Here is a 19,811-nt window from a genome sequence, read left to right as displayed (position 1 = left end):
AATTTGGGGAGTTGATGTCCGTATACCTGGAAGTTGCTAAATCTGGAAGTATTGTTTTAAAGCCTCCTGCCAGTGCTTGAGTTGCACTAGGTCAATGGTTAAATCAACTGAACAAAAAGTTTAGCTATGTAATGTATTCTCAGTTGCAATACACAAGTGCTGGGCAATGGGAATGAAGGATAAGAACTTTGTGCCTCCGAGTGGTAAAACTATAGCAATGGAGCAGTTGCTGTAGCTTTGCAAAACACTATAATTTCAGTATCTTTACCCCTACTTTACTTACATTGCTAACAAATTTAAATCCACTATTTCCATTTAAGACAGACGTGGGTAACCTTTTTTTCAATGTTGCATGTCTTTGGAAATGATGGGAGAGTGGAATAGAAGTGAGTGATAAATGTGGGAGAGTCACTAATTCTCTTGCTTTTTTCAGGCAAGCATTCTCTCTCACTCCCGCTCTCTTTTGAAACTTGGTTACACTATAAATAGTGATTTGATGACAATAGACTGCTCCTGTGTGATGTAGCAGTATGCCCTGTCAACACATATTTCAATCCTGTGGCAGCATGAAAGTCAGTTCAGAATTAAACTTTGTCTTATCTCAGTTGTATCTTCATCAGATTTTGAGAAGTCCATGTTTTGTTTTTATATGTCTTTCACAGCCAAACTGGCTTGCTGTCATTCTTTTGCAACTAAGAGAGAAATGGGGTTCAGTAATCTACCTGTCAGTTCTTATTCTCCTCTGGAGTTATTTCTTATGTGAACTGAACATATGTCAGAATGCTCTTGAAGACACAAAATTGTATTATGTTGTTTTGGTGCTCAGAGGCTTTTCACTGGAATGTTTCCTTATTTTACTGCAAGTTGCTGTGTTTGTTCAAGATACTGCTTTCTTTGTTTTGTACTCCTGAATACGATATTTTGATGCTTTTGTTTGCCTTAGAATTGTTGTATGGAAAAATTTACAACAGCCTATAATTATTTGATGGAAAAGTGTTTTACAGTATTCTTCAGATCCTCAGAGATTCTGAAACACGGGGTAGAATCATTGGAGTTATCATTTGGTTTTTTGAGCATCAATATTTTTTGTCAAGTGAAAATGGTGGATCAGAAATAACAGTGAATAGATATTTTCTGAAGCAACTTCGGGTTTTTTTTGTTGTTCTTGTCAAAGCAACATATGCTTTCTGGAAAATCTTGCTTAGAGCTAGGAAGTAGATAGTAGCACCATAGTTTCATATGAAAACATGTTAAAAAGTTACTTGGCTTTTGCAGTTTTTCTAAGTAGAACATTTTTCTGAATAAAATAATAATAGCATTCTCCAAGATATTCTTATAATAATAGTATTATATATTATATGAACAGTAATGGCCAAAATTGTGGAAACCTTTTGGGAAAAGTGTATTTTTGAGGTTTGATGGCTAATAACACCACTTTTTTTGGGGAGTTTCAACATAATCATATTCCACTGTTGGAATGGCCTAGGAATAGCCCAGACTTAACCCAATTGAAAATCTATGGAGCTGACTAAAGAAACTTGTTAGTCTGAAGCAACCCAGCAATAAAACCCAGTTAATAGAAGCAATCATTCAATCTTGGTTTCACATTATAACAGCTGCAGAACTAAAAGACTTGGTTCACTGCATGGGAAGACGTTATAAGCAGGGGTGAAATGCTCCCAGTTTGGACCGGATCACTGATGGAGGCGGATGGTTCGGAGAACCGGTAGCAAAAATCCCTGCCTCCCCTCCATGCCCAGTTGAGCCGCGCGATCATCAGAGGCTTTTAAAAAAAAAATTTAAAGCATTTTTTCTACAATCTCTTCGGCAGAAAAAATGCTTTTAAAAGTAAAAAAAAGCCTCTGATGATCGCGCGGCTCAGCTGGGATCGTCAGAGGCTTTTAAAAGCATTTTTTTCGGTGTTGTAGAAAAAATGTGTTTAAAAGTTAAAAAAAAAAAGTTGGCCGAGCCCACCCAGTCACATTACACCCCACCCCTCCACCAAACCACGCCCACAGAACCAGTAGTAACAAATTTTAGATTTCACCACTGGTTATAAGGCTGTAATTCATGCTAAAGGTTATCCAACTAAGTATTAACTGACATTTTAACTTTTTATATATCTCATTTTTTCTATGGTGATAATTTTTGTATATCTCCCTTTTTCTACGTGTTTCACTTTTCTTCTTTATACTGTAACTGCTATTCTAATAGCAAATCCTTCATAAAAGTATTGCATTACATTCTTGATTAAATTATCTTTCCATTAATATATAATTTTATGGTACTAGTCAAAAGAAAGCCGTGTTATTAGCTAGTTTTAGAAAATACACTTTTCCCAAAAAGTTTCCACAATTTTGGCCACTACTGTATAATAGTCTAGAACTATACTATTATATACATATAATGTATAATATATTATACATATTAAGTAATCGTCTAGAACAGGGGTATCAAACTAGATTTCATTGAGGGCCGCATCAAGGTTGTGTTTGACCTCGGGGGGGGGAGGCTGGGGTGGACGTGGCCAGGGTGGGCATGGCCAACTTGATGTCACTTGTGTCGGGGATGCCTGTGGCGGCCTGAGAGCTCTGCCAGCAAAAACGAGCTCTTGATCTCTGTTTTCGGCTGGGACAGCCTCCTGCAACCCTCTGCTAGTGAAAACAGAGCTCAAAAGGGCCGCACACAGCCCTCGTGAGCTCCGTTTTCACTGGCAGAGGCACCGAAGGCCAGTCCTTCGCTGTTTCCAGGGTGGCCTCACAGGCCAGATCTAAGCACCCTGCGGGCCGGATCTGACCCACAGGCCTTGAGTTTGATACCCCTGATCTAGAACTAAGAAGAACTTTCCTGACAGAACATCAGTGGAATGATTTGCCTCCAGAAGTTGTGGGTGTTCCAAGATTGGAGGTTTTTAAGAAGAGATTGGACAACCATTTGTCTGAAATGGTATAGGGGTTTCTTGCCTGAGCAGTGGTTTGGACTAGATCTCCAAGGTTCCTTCCCATTCTGTTATTGTTAGATATTTTTAAAGCATTCTTTTGTGTTCAAAATCTACTTTCCTCTGTTCTCTGATTTATATATTGGATGGGAAAGTACAAAATAAAGCTTCTGCCGTATAATTATGTGATAAAATATTTTATTATGATGAATGTATCTAAAAAGTCAAAGTTGTGATTGCTGTGGGAACTTTAACTAACTGCCTGACTTGGGCTCAATTATTTAATATTTTTCAGACAATATTATGATTTGTTTAGCACTACTTATTCCAATTTTGAGGGTATGCACTATAATAATTTCTTATTTAAAGGTTCTTATATAATTTAGTGTGGGTTTTTCCCTTCTGAAGCTGAAAGTCTTCAGGCTCCTTCAGGTATAAGAACTAAGGGTCCATGATTTAATCATGATTTATAATTTAATCTTCTCAGAGATGTCAGAAGATGAACAATTTGCCTTGGCTTTAAAAATGAGTGAGCAAGAAGCCAAACAGTTAAATTCACAAGAGGAGGAAGAGGAAGAACTTCTGAGAAAAGCCATTGCTGAGAGCCTTAGTGTAAGTAGAAGAGATGTTCTCTTTTTACTCTTTTTTTTTTTTTTTTGCCCTGTAGGTTTCAGAAATGACTTTTCTCCAAGGCTGGTTTATTTCCAACTTCACTTGGAATCCTAGTCTTCGACAAAGTGTCTGACAAGAAAGCAAATATAACAAATATATTTGTTAAGCTTTACTGTGCTAATGGACTTATTGATGCATAATATCTAATTTCACTGTTGGCTATCACCAAGCAGATTAATGTGGAAGTATCATTTATGTTTTTTACTGTGTAGAACAGCAGTCAATTTGATTCAATAATTAGAAGAATACATATATACATACATGCAAATCATGTTCATTTTATGCATGTTCTTGTTCTTCCTGCAGAGTTGCCAGGCTTCTGAGTTTGCTGCTGCTGCTCCCTTGCCTCTCCTTTCCGAGGCATTAGGGTCTCCAGGTCAAAACCACCCATCTGGACCAGAGGATTCTCAGCTCCTTGCAGTTTCGCCTCCTTGCTCTGAGTCTCCTTGCTCTAAGTGCAGCTCCCTCTTTCCAAGTGACAAAACTGATGAGAACACAGAGACACATGTCACCAAGAGTCCTCTGGTAGTACTGACAAGGTTAAGCCAGGACATAGTTGAAAGCTCACTAGTTTCTAGCATAATTGTATCTCCGGGGAAGAGCCAGACTTTTGCAAGATCAGGCACTTCCTCACCAGCTGGGAACTGCTCCAGTGATACATCATGTAGTTCAGAAGAGGAGTTACCTATTATTCTAAGTCCCACCTTTCCCCAAAGACCTCGGAGGTCTTGGCAGCTGGAACCCCGGAGACTTTTTATGGGAAAATGCAGCCTTCTAACACCAACAAGCAAAGAAATGGAACATTCCCAAAATTACTTAAAAGGAAACCTTCATGTTGACTGCCCAGGAGTCCTACAGAAGGAAGCCCAGCAACAGAGTACATTTGATCATGACACAAGTCCTTCTGAGTTCAGAGATCAGGCTGAGCATGGCAAAAATACACTGCTTTCTTCTGAGCTTATAGAAAGGACTGGTCTACCAGAAAGCGCCCCAGCAATTTGCACACTTCCTTGGACTGATGAGAAATGCCAACATGAAGAACCGGACGTGGTGCACTATTATTGGGGTGTTCCATTCTGCCCCAAAGGAATAGATCCTAACAAATATACTCAAGTCATCATGTGCCAGCTTGAGGTTTACCAGAAAAGCCTGAAACAGGCTCAGCGGCAGCTCCTGCAGAAGAAGCCGTTTGGAGAACCAATTGTTCCTAATTCATGTTCCTTGAGACAAAGTAAATTTGCAAAAGACAAGGAAACATCAAGACAAAGAGAAGATACTGATGATCAAGATGGGGAAGACATGGATGAAAAAAAGGAACCCGATAATGTTGCTTGGCTCCTTTCCCGAGTAAACGGAGAGTCTTACAAACATCCAGCAGGGGATGTAGCAGAGGGAAGAAACTCTGAGTGTGGAGATGAATCAGCAAGCAGCTCTCTTCAGGTAAATTTGCCCTACCTGGATAATTATGAATCAACAAAAAAAGAGCAGAGTGGCTAAGCATTTTTTTGCCATGCGCATTCTTAGATCAAAATGGCAGGAAATTATGCTATTGATTTTCAGCAGTTAAGGTAAGGTTAGAGGGAATTCTAGGGGACACAAAGAAGTAATTGTATGGGAGCTGTGAATTGCCAGTTACTGTACTGAATGTTATCTAATGATGCTTCAGGGATTCTGAAGCCATTAGAGTCCTCTGAAAATCTGCTTTTAATAATACAAATAATCCTCGATTTATTATCACAATTGAGCCAAAAAATATTGTTAAGCAAGATAATTTTTTGAGTTTTGCCCCATTTTATAAGCCTTCTTGCCAGAGTTATTAAGCGAATCATTGCAGTTATTAAGTGAATCATGCAATCAGTCAGCAAATCTGGCTTTTCCAATTGACTTTGCTTGTTGGAACCAAGCTAGGAAGATTACAAATGGTGATCACAAGATCCCAGCACAGTACAACTGTCATAATTACATGCCAGTTGCCAAGCACCCTAATTTTGCTCATGTGACCATGAGAATGCTGCAGTAGCCATAAGTGTGAAAATCGGTGATGCGTCACTTTTTTCAGTGCTGTTTTTCATTTCAAATGGTCACTAAAGGAATGGTTGTAAGTCGAGGACTATCTGTGTACTGATTTAGTTTACAGTGTAATTAAAATTACATTCATAAATGCACAGCGCTGTATAACAAATATAGTGCTCTGGATTGTTGATCAAGGGGTATTGCTAAAATAATGGCTAGATTATGTTCTATATATTAGAATCAGCAGGATGTGAAATCCCGTATGGTCTTATATTCGGACAGTTGTGGTGGAACATGGTTTGCTTTCCGCTGTGAACTTTTGCTACTCTGAACTGAAATTTTAATTTATATTATTGAATTTGTTTTATTGCTTTGTCCTCTGGAGTTATTACATTTCCCAAACCTATCAATCTTTCATGCTTCCTCTGTGTTTCTGCTTTGCATTTTTGAGCAGTGCATTTTCCTTTTCATTCATTGTGTTACAGGATAAAAAAAAATGAGGCATATCCAGGAAAACTTCATAATCTCTTTAGCTGTCGAAGTTTATGCAGTGAGGCCAGAACTAAGCTTAATCCTTGGCTTCGTTTGCTGAAAGTGTCCTTTAAATATCTATGGAGTAGCCGCTAGGTGTCAGGTTTTCTCTCTTCAGGGGCAGGAGGCAGCTTTCGGTCACCACCGTGTCTTAAACCCATTGCTAGTCAGGTGAAATATTTATTGCTGTTGTATTTTAAGTTTGTGTCAGCCTTTTTCAATCCTCATTTTTCATAATGACTTCGCTGCTAGATCAATGTATAACTTTATCTTCTGACTGAAGCTGAACCTTGTTGTTACTATTTTCAAGTATATTTGATTGTTTACCCTGGTGATGGAAAGATGTTTTGTGATATTTATATTCTGCCTTATAATATTGAACACTCTGAAGAAAATCTGTCACGTCTGCATATTCTTTTAGAAGTAGAAGTGTGGTACAGGTTGTGCTTTAGATCTCACAGACTTGGATCCAAAGTGGTTATATTTAAACAACCTTAAAGGTGACCTGCAAAGAGAAACACTTGGCTTTGTGCCCAATTTCTTTACTTACTTATGATAAGCTGGCAATGACCTGAATGGTTTAAGGTCAAACTGTCTCTGTTCTCTTGGAACTTCTGACCATATTTAATTTGGAATGTATTTTGGCAAGTGAAATGCACAGAAAGCCACCATCACTGCTGAATTCTTGAGCCTTTTATGCAGCTCAAGTTGGGGAATAATGGTCTTGACATTTAAAATTGCTTTAGGACCCCAAGAGACAAATGGCATAATTGGGGAAACTTGAAAATACAATTAGAATGCAAAAAGCTTAAGCCCTCACTTGTAAATAGACACAAAAGGACTTTATAATAGTAGAACAGAGAAGTAAAAGCAGGATGGCAGCCAAGTCTGACAATATGCTTCACGACAGGTAATTTTTAACATTGCTTTTCTTTCTTCCACATGAAATAGAACATGGAGGCAGTGGGCAGATAATTCAAAGGCTACTTTCCATGTTTTAAGCTTCATTTGAGCATCGTATTTTTCTTTGTCGTAATTACCTACCAGCATACTTTGTCACAGTTTCAGTGCCCTTTGTGTTGACAGTAGTGGAAGCACTAATGTATTTAAAGTGCCAACATGTCTCCTTACTTGTTCAGTCCAAGCAGATGCTATCAGCCAGCTGCTTGGTTGAGCCACTTGTTGATATTACAATATAGGTGAATAAGTTGTAAATGTAAAATCTGCAAGGTGCTTTTTTGGATGGTTTGCATTAGTGGCGGGCCTATTTAACTATGCAGCTTGCATTTGCTCACTTGCAAAATAGTTAATGAAGGCAACAGCTACAGTTTTGTCAGTCTTCTCTAGTGATTGTTTGCTCACTGTGATTACATGAAATGCTGTTAAAATGGTTAAAGTGCTTGAGTGACTCTTTCAAGCTCCATATGTTCTTCAGGAAGAAGCAGATACTTATGTTGACACAGGTGAACATTTTTCTTATTTGTTGTCCAGACTTAGAGTGAAACAAGATGTTGCAGCAGATGTAGATTTCTGCTGAAAATAGCATTCCTATGAAATTGTTGTGAATTTCTCCTCCATTTTATGAGCAGTTCCTTGGGATTCAATCAATCAATCAGAATAGAGCTGGAAAAGACCTTGGAGGTCTTCTAGTCCAACCCCCTGCTGTACGATTTCAGACAAGGGACTGTCCAGTTTTTTCTTCAAAACCTTCAGTGATGAAGCACCACAACTTCTCCAGTGCGCTGCTTGGAGAATCCAAAAGCGAGCGTTATTCATCAGTTCAGTACTCAGCACTGAGTGTATGTCTTTAAATTTCTGTAGACACGCCTCCTTTGTACATCAGAGGCTCAGTTTTTATTCACTCAGTCAGCTAATCAGACTTGTTTTTTGCTTCTCTCTGGTGTCTGGACTTTTGAATAAATTCTTCGCTTTTGGATTCTCATATTTTGAACTTGGATTGGACTTGACCTTGATTTTGGATTTCGATTTGGATATTTCGAATTGTTTGGGATTAATAAGGAAATTTTTTTCCTTTCTTCTGTTCCTCATTGTCAATGGCTGGGTAAGTCTTCTGGCCTCCATCCTATCTGGCCATATCTATTTACCCATTAATAAGAAGCTCTGCCTTGCCAGGGTACCTTCTTCTTGATTAATTTGCCAATCGTGTCTGTTGGGGCGGCTAATGAGTCCCTGCCCTGCTCCCAGCGGCAAACTTGAGTATTTTTAAAGCATAAATTGCCGCTTTAGAGTCCCTCCCTGTTCTCAGTGGTACACTCTTCCTGATCGCTTGTTTTCTGGCGCGAGGGCTGCTTTTGAGTAGCTGCACGCCCATTATGCTGTGGGGGAAGGAGCGGATCGTCGCTAAAGCCGATTCTGGTGTTTTTCTCTCTAACGCTTGTGGAACGAGGCCGCCATAATGGCAGAGCACGTTTTCAGCTCTTCTGGCCAAATTCTGCTCGGCAACAGGCTTGCGCATGCGCTGTAAGCCTGTAGCTCAATTTTTACCGGGAAGGAGCTGTGCAGCTGCAGACTGATTCCCGACGATAGTTTCTGCCCGGCAATAGTGCCGCAGCCACGCAGGAGCTTCCCTGCGCCCTTTTCTGTGCCCCTTACAGCTCTACTATGGCGAACTGGGGCTGATAAGTGTACCTGCCAGCACGGAAGCCATGGCTGGAGGTAACATGCTGTTACTTGCTAAGAGCCAGTTTCCTTGTAGCAGCAATAATAAAGTGACTGCTCTGGCACCCTCTGCTGTTAGCAAGGCTGTTGCAGGGTACTGTCTTTGGGGATTTTATACTATGTCACTATTATTAATGCAGCCCCCTCTTGATGCTTGCCTGGCTGGTATTTGTTTTTTCCTGGCACAGGTTTTGAGTCAGTCTGTGTTAACAAAAAAAAATAAGAAGAAGAAGAAGGGGGGGAGTTGCTGTCACCAAACAGCCTTCTGTAAATGTGAAAAATTTATATCATAGATATATATATATATTACAAAAATAAAATAAAATAATAAATAAAATAAAATAAAAAAATAAGGGAAGCTTCAATTAATGAGGCATGTCTAATATATCATTGTGACAAATGCATACTTACCCTTGCTCTCCTCGTGTCTTCAGCATTGTCAACATGTCTGACTGCGAGCTTTCCTCCGACTTGGAGCACAGTTCTGAACCTTCTGAGGCTCCAGCTTCTCCAGGTCCTGCAAGAAAAAAGACAAAAAAGTGGGATAAGCCCGGGAATACCACCGCTCCGGCCATCTCAACGAGAAGTCGTACATCTTCTGCGGCTGCCGCCAAGGATGCCAACAGACGCCATAAGGTGCTCGAGCGACAATTTGATCGGGCTCAACGACAGGCTCAGTTAACTGCCTCGCCTGCAACCATGCCCCCTACCGGCACTGTAGTGCATTCTGCTCCCCATTCAGGAATCATGCCTTCTGTGTACCAGGGTCTCTCTCCGGTGATCGAATCTTCTCCAATACCTGCAGTGGTTCATCCTCCTACTGCCGTCTCGCACGACATTGCAGTTCCGGTGGATTTGTCTCAGACTCGACCACCTACTCAGCGCCCTCCTCCGGAGGCTACTTACACCCCCACAGCTGTGGGGCTCCGCCCGGGGGGAAACTTCACATGTTATGCTAGCTTGTGACATCGAGAATATCATTTCTCAAACTATATCCAAGACTTTGGCAGCTAGTGCACACCAACCTATATTGTACAGGCCGGTTTCTGTGGCTGTTCCTCCTCCTCCACCTCTTCCACCACCACCACCTCCTCCACCACCTCCTCCGGCTCCTCAGGTCTCTCATTCCAATGACCCGGCAGACCGCTATTCGCCTCAGTTGGAATCTGCACAAGCTGAGGACTCTTCACTGGAGGATGAGGAGTCCCCAAGGGACATGGACTTTTCCGATGACGACGATCTCCTTCCTGACAGACCGGCTTTCACTGGCCTATTTCGACTGTCTCTATTTAAGTCCTTGCTTCACAAAGCAAAAGCTTCTACTCATATGACCCTCGGAGGGTCTCTCTGATCCCCCAACAACATCACAGCCGCACGACACTCTGTTTAACATTCCTAAGGCTGAACAGACATTCCGTGTCCTCAACTTTTCACAGAAGTTGTACAACGATCTTGGAATCTGCCGTCTTCCTTGCCGGCACCTACCAGTCTTGACCGTAAGTTATACTGTTCAGCCCCGTCTCTATGGAAATCTACGATGTCGGACGCATGGGTGCTCCAGACGATCCAGCTGGGATTGACCTTGGAGCTTCGATTCTGCCCCCACAACAGGTTCATTCAGTGTCCTGTGTCGTCCAACCCAACCAAACGTCGACTGATGGAGGTGGAAATTCAACATCTCATCGACATTTCTGCCATAGAGCCAATTCCCACAGAACACCGTGGGACCGGTTTCTATTCAATCTTTTTCCTGGTTCCAAAACATTCCGGAGGCTGCCGGGGGATCCTCGATCTCAAAGAACTGAACAAATACATACTATATCACCAGTTCAAAATGCAATCCCTGAAATCTATCTTGGGATGCATTCGGCAGGGAGATTGGATGACCTCCGTGGACCTCAAGGAGGCCTACCTCCACATCCCAATCCGCCCTTCTCAACGTCAGTTTCTCCATTTTTCTTACAATCATCGGCACTTTCAGTACAAGGCGATGCCTTTCGGGCTTTCATCCGCCCCCAGGACCTTTACAAAGATCCTGTCTGCCGTTGCTGCACATCTTCAACAGATGCCAATCAGAGTACTTTGTTATTTGGACGATGTGCTCATCTTATCATCCACACAGACCCACGGCACACGGGACCTGGCCACAGTTTGCCATTGCCTTCAGCAACACGGCTTCTCCTTGAACCTGCCAAAGAGCCACTTGAGCCCCACTACTAGGATCCTACACCTGGGCTCCATCATAGATTCCAGCAACGGGCTGGTTTTTCTGTCCCCAGATCGATGCCACAGCATCCGGACATTGATTCGCCAAATTCTCTCGCTCCAGTCCGTCCCTCTCTTGCGACTGTCTCGTCTTCTCGGGAAGATGATTTCATGCATCTTCATTGTCCCGTGGGCGCATTTTCATGGTCTACAGCTTCAATGGTTCATGCTCCTGTACCAGCGTTCCCGCTGCAGCAATTCCACAGCTCGGGTACCCCTCCCGACGGAGGTCCGTGGGTCTCTTCGCTGGTGGACCTCATCGGCTCTGACGAAGAGATGTGCCTTCTTAGAGCCACATCGTCTCATGATAACAACCGATGCCAGCCTGACCGGATGGGGCATTCACATGCAGTCCCAAGTTGCTCAGGGCAGTTGGTCGCTGACAGATCGCCAGAACAATATCAATTGGCTCGAACTCCGTGCGGTTCGCCTCGCTCTCCTCCAATTTCAGACATCAGTGGAGGGTCACCATGTGTTGGTCCGGACGGACAATGTGACAACAATGGCACACGTGAACCGCGAAGAGGGCACTCGCTTGAAACCGCTGATGGACAAGGCATCCCAGTTGCTGTCTTAGGCAGAGTGTCACCTCCTCTCCCTCCGAGCACAACACCTTTCCAGGATGACAAACATAACCGCGGATTGGCTGAGCAGAACACAAATAGACAACTCGGAATGGCGTCTTCACCCGGACATCTTCCGCGAGCTATCCCACCGCTTCGGGCTTCCCGTCATAGACCTGTTCGCCCATCGGGACAACGCCCAGCTCCCTCGGTTCTTCGCTCGCCACCCTTGTCCGCATGCGGAGGGGATCGACGCACTCGCAATTCCCTGGCCTCTGGGGTTGCTATACGTTTTTCCCCTGATTCCGCTCATTCCGCGACTCGTCCGCAAGATCCTGTGCGAGAAGGCAGAAGTTCTACTCATCGCTCCCCACTGGCCACGGAGGCCTGGTACGCAGACCTGCTGAACCTTTCAGTCGCCCCTCCATGGCGCACTCCAGATGACAGGGTTTCTCTCAGCCAGGGGATCGTATTGCATCCAGAACCTCAATGGTTGCAGCTGACCGCCTGGCGCTTGAGAGGATCCTTCTGAGACGGGACAACATCTCAGGGAAGGCGATCTCTACTATCCAGGCGTCACGGCATCCCTCCATGTGCCGCATCTATAACGCCACCTGGACTTCATTCTGCAATTGGTGCTCCAGGGTCCATGTGGACCCTACATCCGCATCTGTCTCTGAGGTGTTAGATTTTCTCCAAGATGGCCTGGACAAAGGACTTGCCCCGAACACGCTCCGTCGACAAGTGGCAGCCTTGTCTACAGTCCTTTCGAACAAAAACAACTTGCCTCTCTTGCACAACGCGAGGATCTGAGGTTTTCCCGGGGTGCAGCGAACCTGAGACCTCCAGCCGTCCACCGATACCCGATCTGGGACTTGTCCTTGGTCCTTCAAGTACTTATACAGTCTCCCTTCGAGCCATTAGGTTCCATCAGCCTACGGTTTCTCACCTTAAAGACTGCCTTTTTGGTCGCGATTACCTCGGCCCGCCGTGTTTCCGAGCTGGCCGCCCTATCCGTACGCGAGGACCTCTGCACGTTCTACCCTAACCAGGTGGTTCTTCGACTGGACCCGTCGTTCCTGCCAAAAGTCAATTTCCTCTACCACCGTCAACAGGAGTTGGTTCTTCCGGACTTCTGCCCGGACCCGAGACATCCGCGAGAGGCCCAATGGCACACTTTAGATGTCCGCAGGGCCTTGCGCAGGTATATTCGGAGGACTCGCCATTTCTGTAAGTCGGAAGCGCTGTTCGTCTCTTTTCTGCCCATGACGATGGGACAAAAGGTCTCCTTGTCCACCATCGGGAGATGGCTGAAGGCCTGTATCTCCAAGGCATACATGCTTCAGAACAAGCCAGTTCCCGGCAGGATTTTACCGCATTCTACACGAAGTGCATCCACCACGGCTGTTTGGGTGACTCAGGCCACCATCGCTGACATCTGCAAGGCAGCAACATGGACATCGCTGAATACGTTCATCCGCCACTATAAAGCTGATTCATTCGCTTCGGTAGACGCCTCGTTCGGCCGGCGGGTTCTGCAATCTGTGTGTTCTGCTCCAGTCACGCATGTGCAGCCTTCCGCCCCACCCTAATTAAAACTTGCTTGGGCATGTCCCTCGCTTTTGGATTCTCCAAGCAGCGCGCTGGAGAATGGACATTGCTTACCTGAACGTCCCTTCTGGGCGTGCTGCTGGAGAATCCAACCCGCCCGGTCAGGCTGCTGGAACTGGACCTCACACGTCTCCTTGAACTGTTTCTTCGTGAACAAAAACTGAGCCTCTGACGTACAAAGGAGGCATGTCTACAGAAATTTAAAGACACATACATTCAGTGCTGACTACTGAACTGATGAATAACCCTCGCTTTTGGATTCTCCAGCAGCGCGCCCAGAAGGGACGTTCAGGTAAGCAACGTCCATTCTGATGGCAAACTGTTCCACTGGTTAATTGTTCTCACTGTTTCTCCTTAATTCCAGATTGCTTCTCTCCTTGATTAGTTTCCATCCATTGTTTCTTATCCTGCCCTTTGGTGCTTTGGAAAATAAGTTTACCCTCTCTCCTCTTTATGTCAGCCTGTCAAATACTAGAATACTGCTAACGTGTCCCTCTTAGTCCTCCTTTTCTCTAGATTAGCCAAACCCAAATCCTGCAACTGTTCTTCATATGTTTTAGTCTTCAGACCTTTAATCATCTAGATTGAGGACAATTATTTCAGAGAGAGAGGGGATGCTTTGGTATGGGGATAAGAGGCTTCAAATCTATCTACTTTAACATTAGGAATAATTATTATGCCTGTTTCTTGCTAAGGAAGCAAGTCAGTTTCTTAATTTATTTTCTGGGATTGATTTGAACAAACATTAACCTTTCTGAATCTGAATAAGCACTTTCCCTTTAAAAAGGGAACTGAGAAAGATAAATTTGGGGGTGGTCATTTTTATTGTATTTTAGTCTGCTCTACAGTCTTAAGACTGTAAGAGGAAGTTCTTTGCAGAGTTTGATGTAGAGGCCTCCGGGTAGAAGCCAAAAAACATTGTGAGTTCTAGTCCCACCAGAGGCATGCAGTCAGCTGGGTGACTTGGGCCAATCATTCTCTCTTCCAGCCCTAGGAAGGAGGAAAGGCAAAACCATTTCCCAAAAATCTTGCCATGGGCCTAATCTAGGCAGTTGCCAAGGATTCAAATATGTCACCTGATGGCACATACACATTGGAAAAGTATATTTGTTAGGGTCATTTGCTTTTCCCCCTTAAGCAGTCTTTGCAAGTTTTTCTCATAGTATTGACTCTGCTCTTGAAACATAGTAGAAAGGAAATTTGTGTATAGCATCTGTCCTCACTTATACTTAGGGCCATGTTCTTTCCCCAAAATGGATAACTCACAGTATGTTTGCTTAGGTTGACAAAAAAAAAATTGGGGCATAGGAAGAAGAGAGAAAGGAAAATGTAAATGGCTTAGGACCTGGGTATGTACGAGATCGCCTTCTGCCACCGATAGCCTCCCACCGGCCAACACGCTCCCACAGAGAGGGACTCCTCAGGGTGCCATCGGCCAAACAATGTTGACTGGCGACACCCAGGGGGAGAGCCTTCTCTGTGGGGGCACCTGCCCTCTGGAATGAACTGCCCCCGGAGATTCGCATGATCCCCGACCTATGTACCTTTCGCTGTGCCCTTAAGACTCTTTTGTTCCAACAGGCCGGGCTGGCTTAGAAAATGAATTTTAATTGGGTGTTTGTAGTTTTTAATATAAAGGCCAAATTTTTAATATATTTTAAACTGTTTTTAAATTTTGTGGGTATATGTTGTTTTAATATGGCTGTACACCGGCCTAAGTTCTTCGGGAGAAGGGCAGTATAAACATTAAATAAATAAATGAATGAATGAATGAATGAATGAATGAATGAATGAATGAATGAATGAATGTGGGAGTGGGGAGGTTGGAAAAAGAGAAAAGAAAAACATAGTCACAAATTGAGCAGAATAAGGTTAAAAGTCTGTCAGAATTAAGGTGTGTGACAGTTGTCAGGCTAGAGATTCTAGCTTTCTACTCTCAGATTGTTTTCTTATTCTTTTACACCCAAAAGCTTTGTGTGTAGAAAAACATAGAAAAGTAAATATTTAGCACCTGGCCCTGGAAGAATTCTCAAATCCAGAAAGCCACTTCATTTAAAATTTGTATAGTAAAACATATTTACTTTTCAGAATATGCATTTAGTACAATTAATATCTCACTAATGTCTATAGATATGAAATAATAATCCATTTGTCAACTTTACATCCAACTGATTAATTCTGATGTGGACTTCATTTTTCAGGGTATATTTATTCACAAAACATTTTGCAAGATTGTATTTCTGTTTTAGACAATAAAGTGATGCATTCAGTATCTGAAATGCATTAATATTCTTCAGATTGGTTCTTTTTTAGAGTTAGCTTTTATAACACTCTTGCTTCTGAATTTAACTTTTGAGTTCAGATATCATGAAAGCAAGCTTTTATTACGATTATTCACTGTATCTCAACTTGTCCAACAGAGCATGCCTTCTTTGTTACAATTCTTGGCTTTCTGGTTATTATGCAGACCTTCTTGATAAGAGATTAGTTATGGAAAATTAGTTATGATGGTAGTTTCTTCTAGCTTTTATGAGGACTCTGTAGCGATTTGATTTGAAGGGGACCTCTTTGAATACACTTCTAGGGGAATAAGAATGTATGGACCTCCTGCCATAATTCCCAGGAAAAGACCCAGCTTCTTTAAGGAGTTACCAGCAAGTATTAGACAACCATTTCCTTTTGGAATCTGCTCTCACTTTTATGATTTTGAAATCAGGTGATCTTTGGATCTCTTTAGATGTGTAATACAGGTAGTCCTCAATTTATGACCTCAATTGAGCTCTGTTGCTAAGCAAGACATTTGTTAAGTGAATTTTGCCCTGTTTTACGACTTTTTTTGCCACAGTTGTTAAGTGAATCACTGCAGTTGTTAAGTTAGTAACACAGTTAAGTGAATTTGGCTTTTCCATTGAATTGCTTGTCAGAAGGTCACAAAAGATGAACACATGACTCCGGGACACGGCAGCCATCGTCAGTATGAGTCAGTTGCCAACCATCTGAATTTTGATCATGTGACTGTGGAGAGGCCGCAAGGGTTGTAAGTGTGAAAAATGATTGTTATTTTTTTCAGTTCTCTTGTAACTTCGAACGGTCACTAAATGAACAGTTGTTATAGGTTAAGGACTACCCATAATATAGTCGATATTATAAGGTATAGCCATGTTAGGTTCAGCTTGTAGCTTACTCCTAACCTGTTGGTCAGGCAATATATCTGTTTCTTTAAGAAACAACTGAGCCACGTAATCAGGGTTTGCTGAACCCTGTAATTAGGCTACAGTGCATAAATAAGCAGCGCAGAGAAGCGTTTGTTGTTCCTGAATGTTCCTGTTGCTTCCTGCGTCTTTCTGTTGATTGGTGTTAGACTGAATTATTATATGGTACTGTATACCAAGAGTTACTAAAGTCTGTTTGCTTTGGTAAGGAAAGATACTTACTGGACTGATATTACTGTTTATGACCTTGGACTGTTTTACCTACACCGAGACTGCTTATTATCTTGTATATAAAGTATTTTTCTCACACGAGCTGCACGTTTATCTCCTTCCCTGTGTGTTTCTGCTCTGCTCGTTGCACAAGCAACAAATACTTTTTACACACACCCTAACAAGCCAAATAATAATTATGGGTGTTTTTTTTTTTTTTGCTTCTTAGGCTTCTCAAGTGCTGTTTGCAGAAGATATGCTTGAAGAAAGGGAGCCTGTACAGATTACACAAAGGTAAGGAGATATATTTCATCACTGTTGACTCTGTAAGAGAGAAACTACCTGGATTCATGGCTTCTGAGGAAGCCGTAGCCCAGAAATTCTGTCTTGTACCTGTCACTATTTCAGAGTGCAGACTATATTAAGTTAAGGATGTGGTAGTTGTACACAGGTATGTCATTCTTGTTTGCATGGTGATTAAATGTGGTAGACAATTTCTTGTCCTGTTGTGTGAAAATTGTATACAGGTAGTCCTCAACTTCCAACCGATCATTTAGTGACCATTTGGGGTTATGGCACTGAAAAAAGTGACTTATGACTGGTCCTTGCACTTACGACTCTCAGAGTGATCCAACAATCACATGATCATGATTTGGGGGCTTGGTCTTGTGTTTAGGATTGCAGCATCATGTGATCACCATTTGCGACCTTTCCAGACAGTTTCCAACAAGCATAGTCAATGGGGGTAGCCAGATACACTTAATAATCATGTGATTTGCTTAATAACTGGCAGAAAAGGTTGCAAAATCGGGTTCTGTCACATGATGACTCACTTAAAGAGCTTATTGTGTAGTGATAGAAGTTCTGGTCCCAATTGTGGTCCTAAGTTGATGACTACTTGTATGCATTATCATTCTTACAGGTAGCCTTCAACTTACAACCACTATTGTGATCGTATTTTCCAGCCTTTATTGATTCATCTTTAAACGGTGCAGTCATTAAGTGAATCACTGTAGTCATAAGTGAGACATTGACTGTGACTTGCGACCTGCCCTGCCAGCTTCTCCATTGATTTTGCTTGTCTGAAGCCATCTGGGAAGGTCGCAACTGGTGATCACATGACCCCAGGATGCTGTGACTGTCATAAATGTGTGACGAGTGTCAGATGTCTGATTCTGCATCACGTGAACTGTGGTGGTCATAAGTGCGAGGGCTTTAAGTAACTTTTTTCAGTGCTGTTGAACTTCAAACAGTCACTAAATGAATGGTTATTAAGCAAAACTACCTATACTGCATGTATGGTCCAGCAGAAGAGAATAGCCATCAGAAATATGCCCCATTCTTTAAAATATAAAGGAAGAAATATGCATTGCAACAAAGATTTTTCATAAGTACAGCTCCTGGCCAAAAAATGTGATGACTTAATTTGACATAGCTGCTCAAAGCAGTAGGCTTTCGGGAATAGCGACAGCAATAAATTCAGAGTCCATGTGTAGGCATGGTGATTGTGTGTGTGTGCATGTATGCACACAGGTGCATGAATATGAAATGGAAAGAATAGAAGAGAAATCTTAAGAAAACCTATCCTAATAGTGACAATATTTGTTTCCTTGAGACAACAATGTTCTTGGAAGTCCAATTAAAATACAAGCGAATGACACGTGTAATTTGGGAGCTTCAAACTCTATTTCTTTCAGAAAATGAAACAGAAGAACTGGGAGCTGCTTTCTTTTTACATTTGGGTCACTGCTACATATCTTCTTTAGCAGGAATAGCGAAATGACCATTTCTAGAATATATTCTTGGAAGTCTGCTTCTTTGAAGCTTCTTAACGCAAGAATGAAACATGCAAGCTAGAACAGTTTTCCACCATGGTCAGAAAATGAAGGCCATTTGAAGAGATGGCACAGGTCAGGGAAAGTTTCATGAAATAAATTCCCAGGAAAGTCCCAATATTTGTGCTCGATCAGACGCTTGCTGGGAAAAGTCACTTAATTCTCAGGTTAGTTTTCCCAGGTCCTATAATTAAGTGGCCTTGGCATGAAGCCACCAGTTTTTCACTGCCTGATATCCTGTTTTCATTGATCTAACAACATTTTGGCTGAATGTTGTATGAAGGAGCAGACTAAATGATGTGATAACTCTTCCCACCCTGCAGCAAGAAAGGAATAATATGTACAGAGTTGCACAAGGAATTTGTTGGTTTGTCTTTTATAGTAATGCTTTTGGGAGTGAGGTATTCAATGATGGGTCAATTTCTTTGTCATCATTAGTGTCAGGAAGGACTGAAAGGGAAAGAGCAAAGGAGGGAAAAACTTTTGTTTCTCCACTGTGACATTATTTGGGAAGTATTCATTAGCTAGCATTTAATTGGAACAGCCCTAATTCTGGGGTGGCATTTATCTAAATTTCAAATGGTCATAATGCAGAGCCATCAGTCTTTTTCCCATTTCCCCAGAGTTTGAGTAAAGGATTAGTATCCTGCACATTTTTCAAACCACAGCAGGGATGATGCAGTAGAGTTTGCTTGCTAATCGGAAGTCCTGGGAACTTCATAATGCAGTCGGTGGCTGCCCTCATCAGACCTCTGGGATCAAGGCTGATCATTTCATGCTGTGACATCTAATTTCATCAGAAAGTTCATCTGCCTTGAACTAACAGTAGCCACGCTATTCTCAGTCTTGTGCACATTAAATGCTACCATCTGGCAAGTGGCCCTTTGCCAACAGAACCCTGTGCTGGACAGTGCACGGCACCCAAATCAGTGGGTTTCAAATGCTCTTTGAGTCTTCAGCTTCTGGAATAATTTTGGAAATGGACGTTGGTCTTACCTGATACGTCCCTTCTCAGCATGTAGAAAGCATCAGTCAGGCTGGGGATACGCCTCGTCTAGCGTATGACTGAGTCTTGCAATTTTAAAGCTCCGCCCTTCCGGATGCCCCAGTTCTTCGTCGAGGGCGAAGTGCAGGCTCATGAGACGTGTCTTCCTGTAACGAGAAAGAATTAGTATACAACCCCCCCCAACCTCCCACCGGACCGGAGAGAGAGGGGTGGGACTGACTGACGCTTTCTACATGCTGAGAAGGGACGTATCAGGTAAGACCAACGTCCATTCTC

The 19,811-nt window shown here is 42.6% G+C and overlaps 1 protein-coding gene across 18 annotated transcripts in view; it reads left to right on the top strand.

Moving 5' to 3' along the window:
- Nucleotides 1-19,811, top strand: part of UIMC1 (ubiquitin interaction motif containing 1) — a 105,773-nt gene that overhangs the window by 54,443 nt on the left and 31,519 nt on the right. For all 18 annotated transcript variants that reach the window (XR_015732603.1, XR_015732602.1, XM_034442522.3 and 15 more), the window contains 3 exons: nucleotides 3,426-3,550; nucleotides 3,917-5,050; nucleotides 16,924-16,988. Coding sequence is in view for 16 of the 18 variants with exons in the window: in XM_034442522.3 (XP_034298413.1) it covers nucleotides 3,426-3,550; nucleotides 3,917-5,050; nucleotides 16,924-16,988 (1,324 nt within the window). In the remaining 2 variants the exon portion in view is untranslated. The remainder of the gene's footprint in view (nucleotides 1-3,425; nucleotides 3,551-3,916; nucleotides 5,051-16,923; nucleotides 16,989-19,811) is intronic.

Source organism: Pantherophis guttatus, chromosome 2 (genome assembly GCF_059756535.1).
Source record: "Pantherophis guttatus breed Tessera chromosome 2, ASM5975653v1, whole genome shotgun sequence".
NCBI lineage: Eukaryota > Metazoa > Chordata > Lepidosauria > Squamata > Colubridae > Pantherophis > Pantherophis guttatus.
Note: the sequence above shows the minus strand (reverse complement) of the source record. Positions and strands in the feature narration are given on the sequence as shown.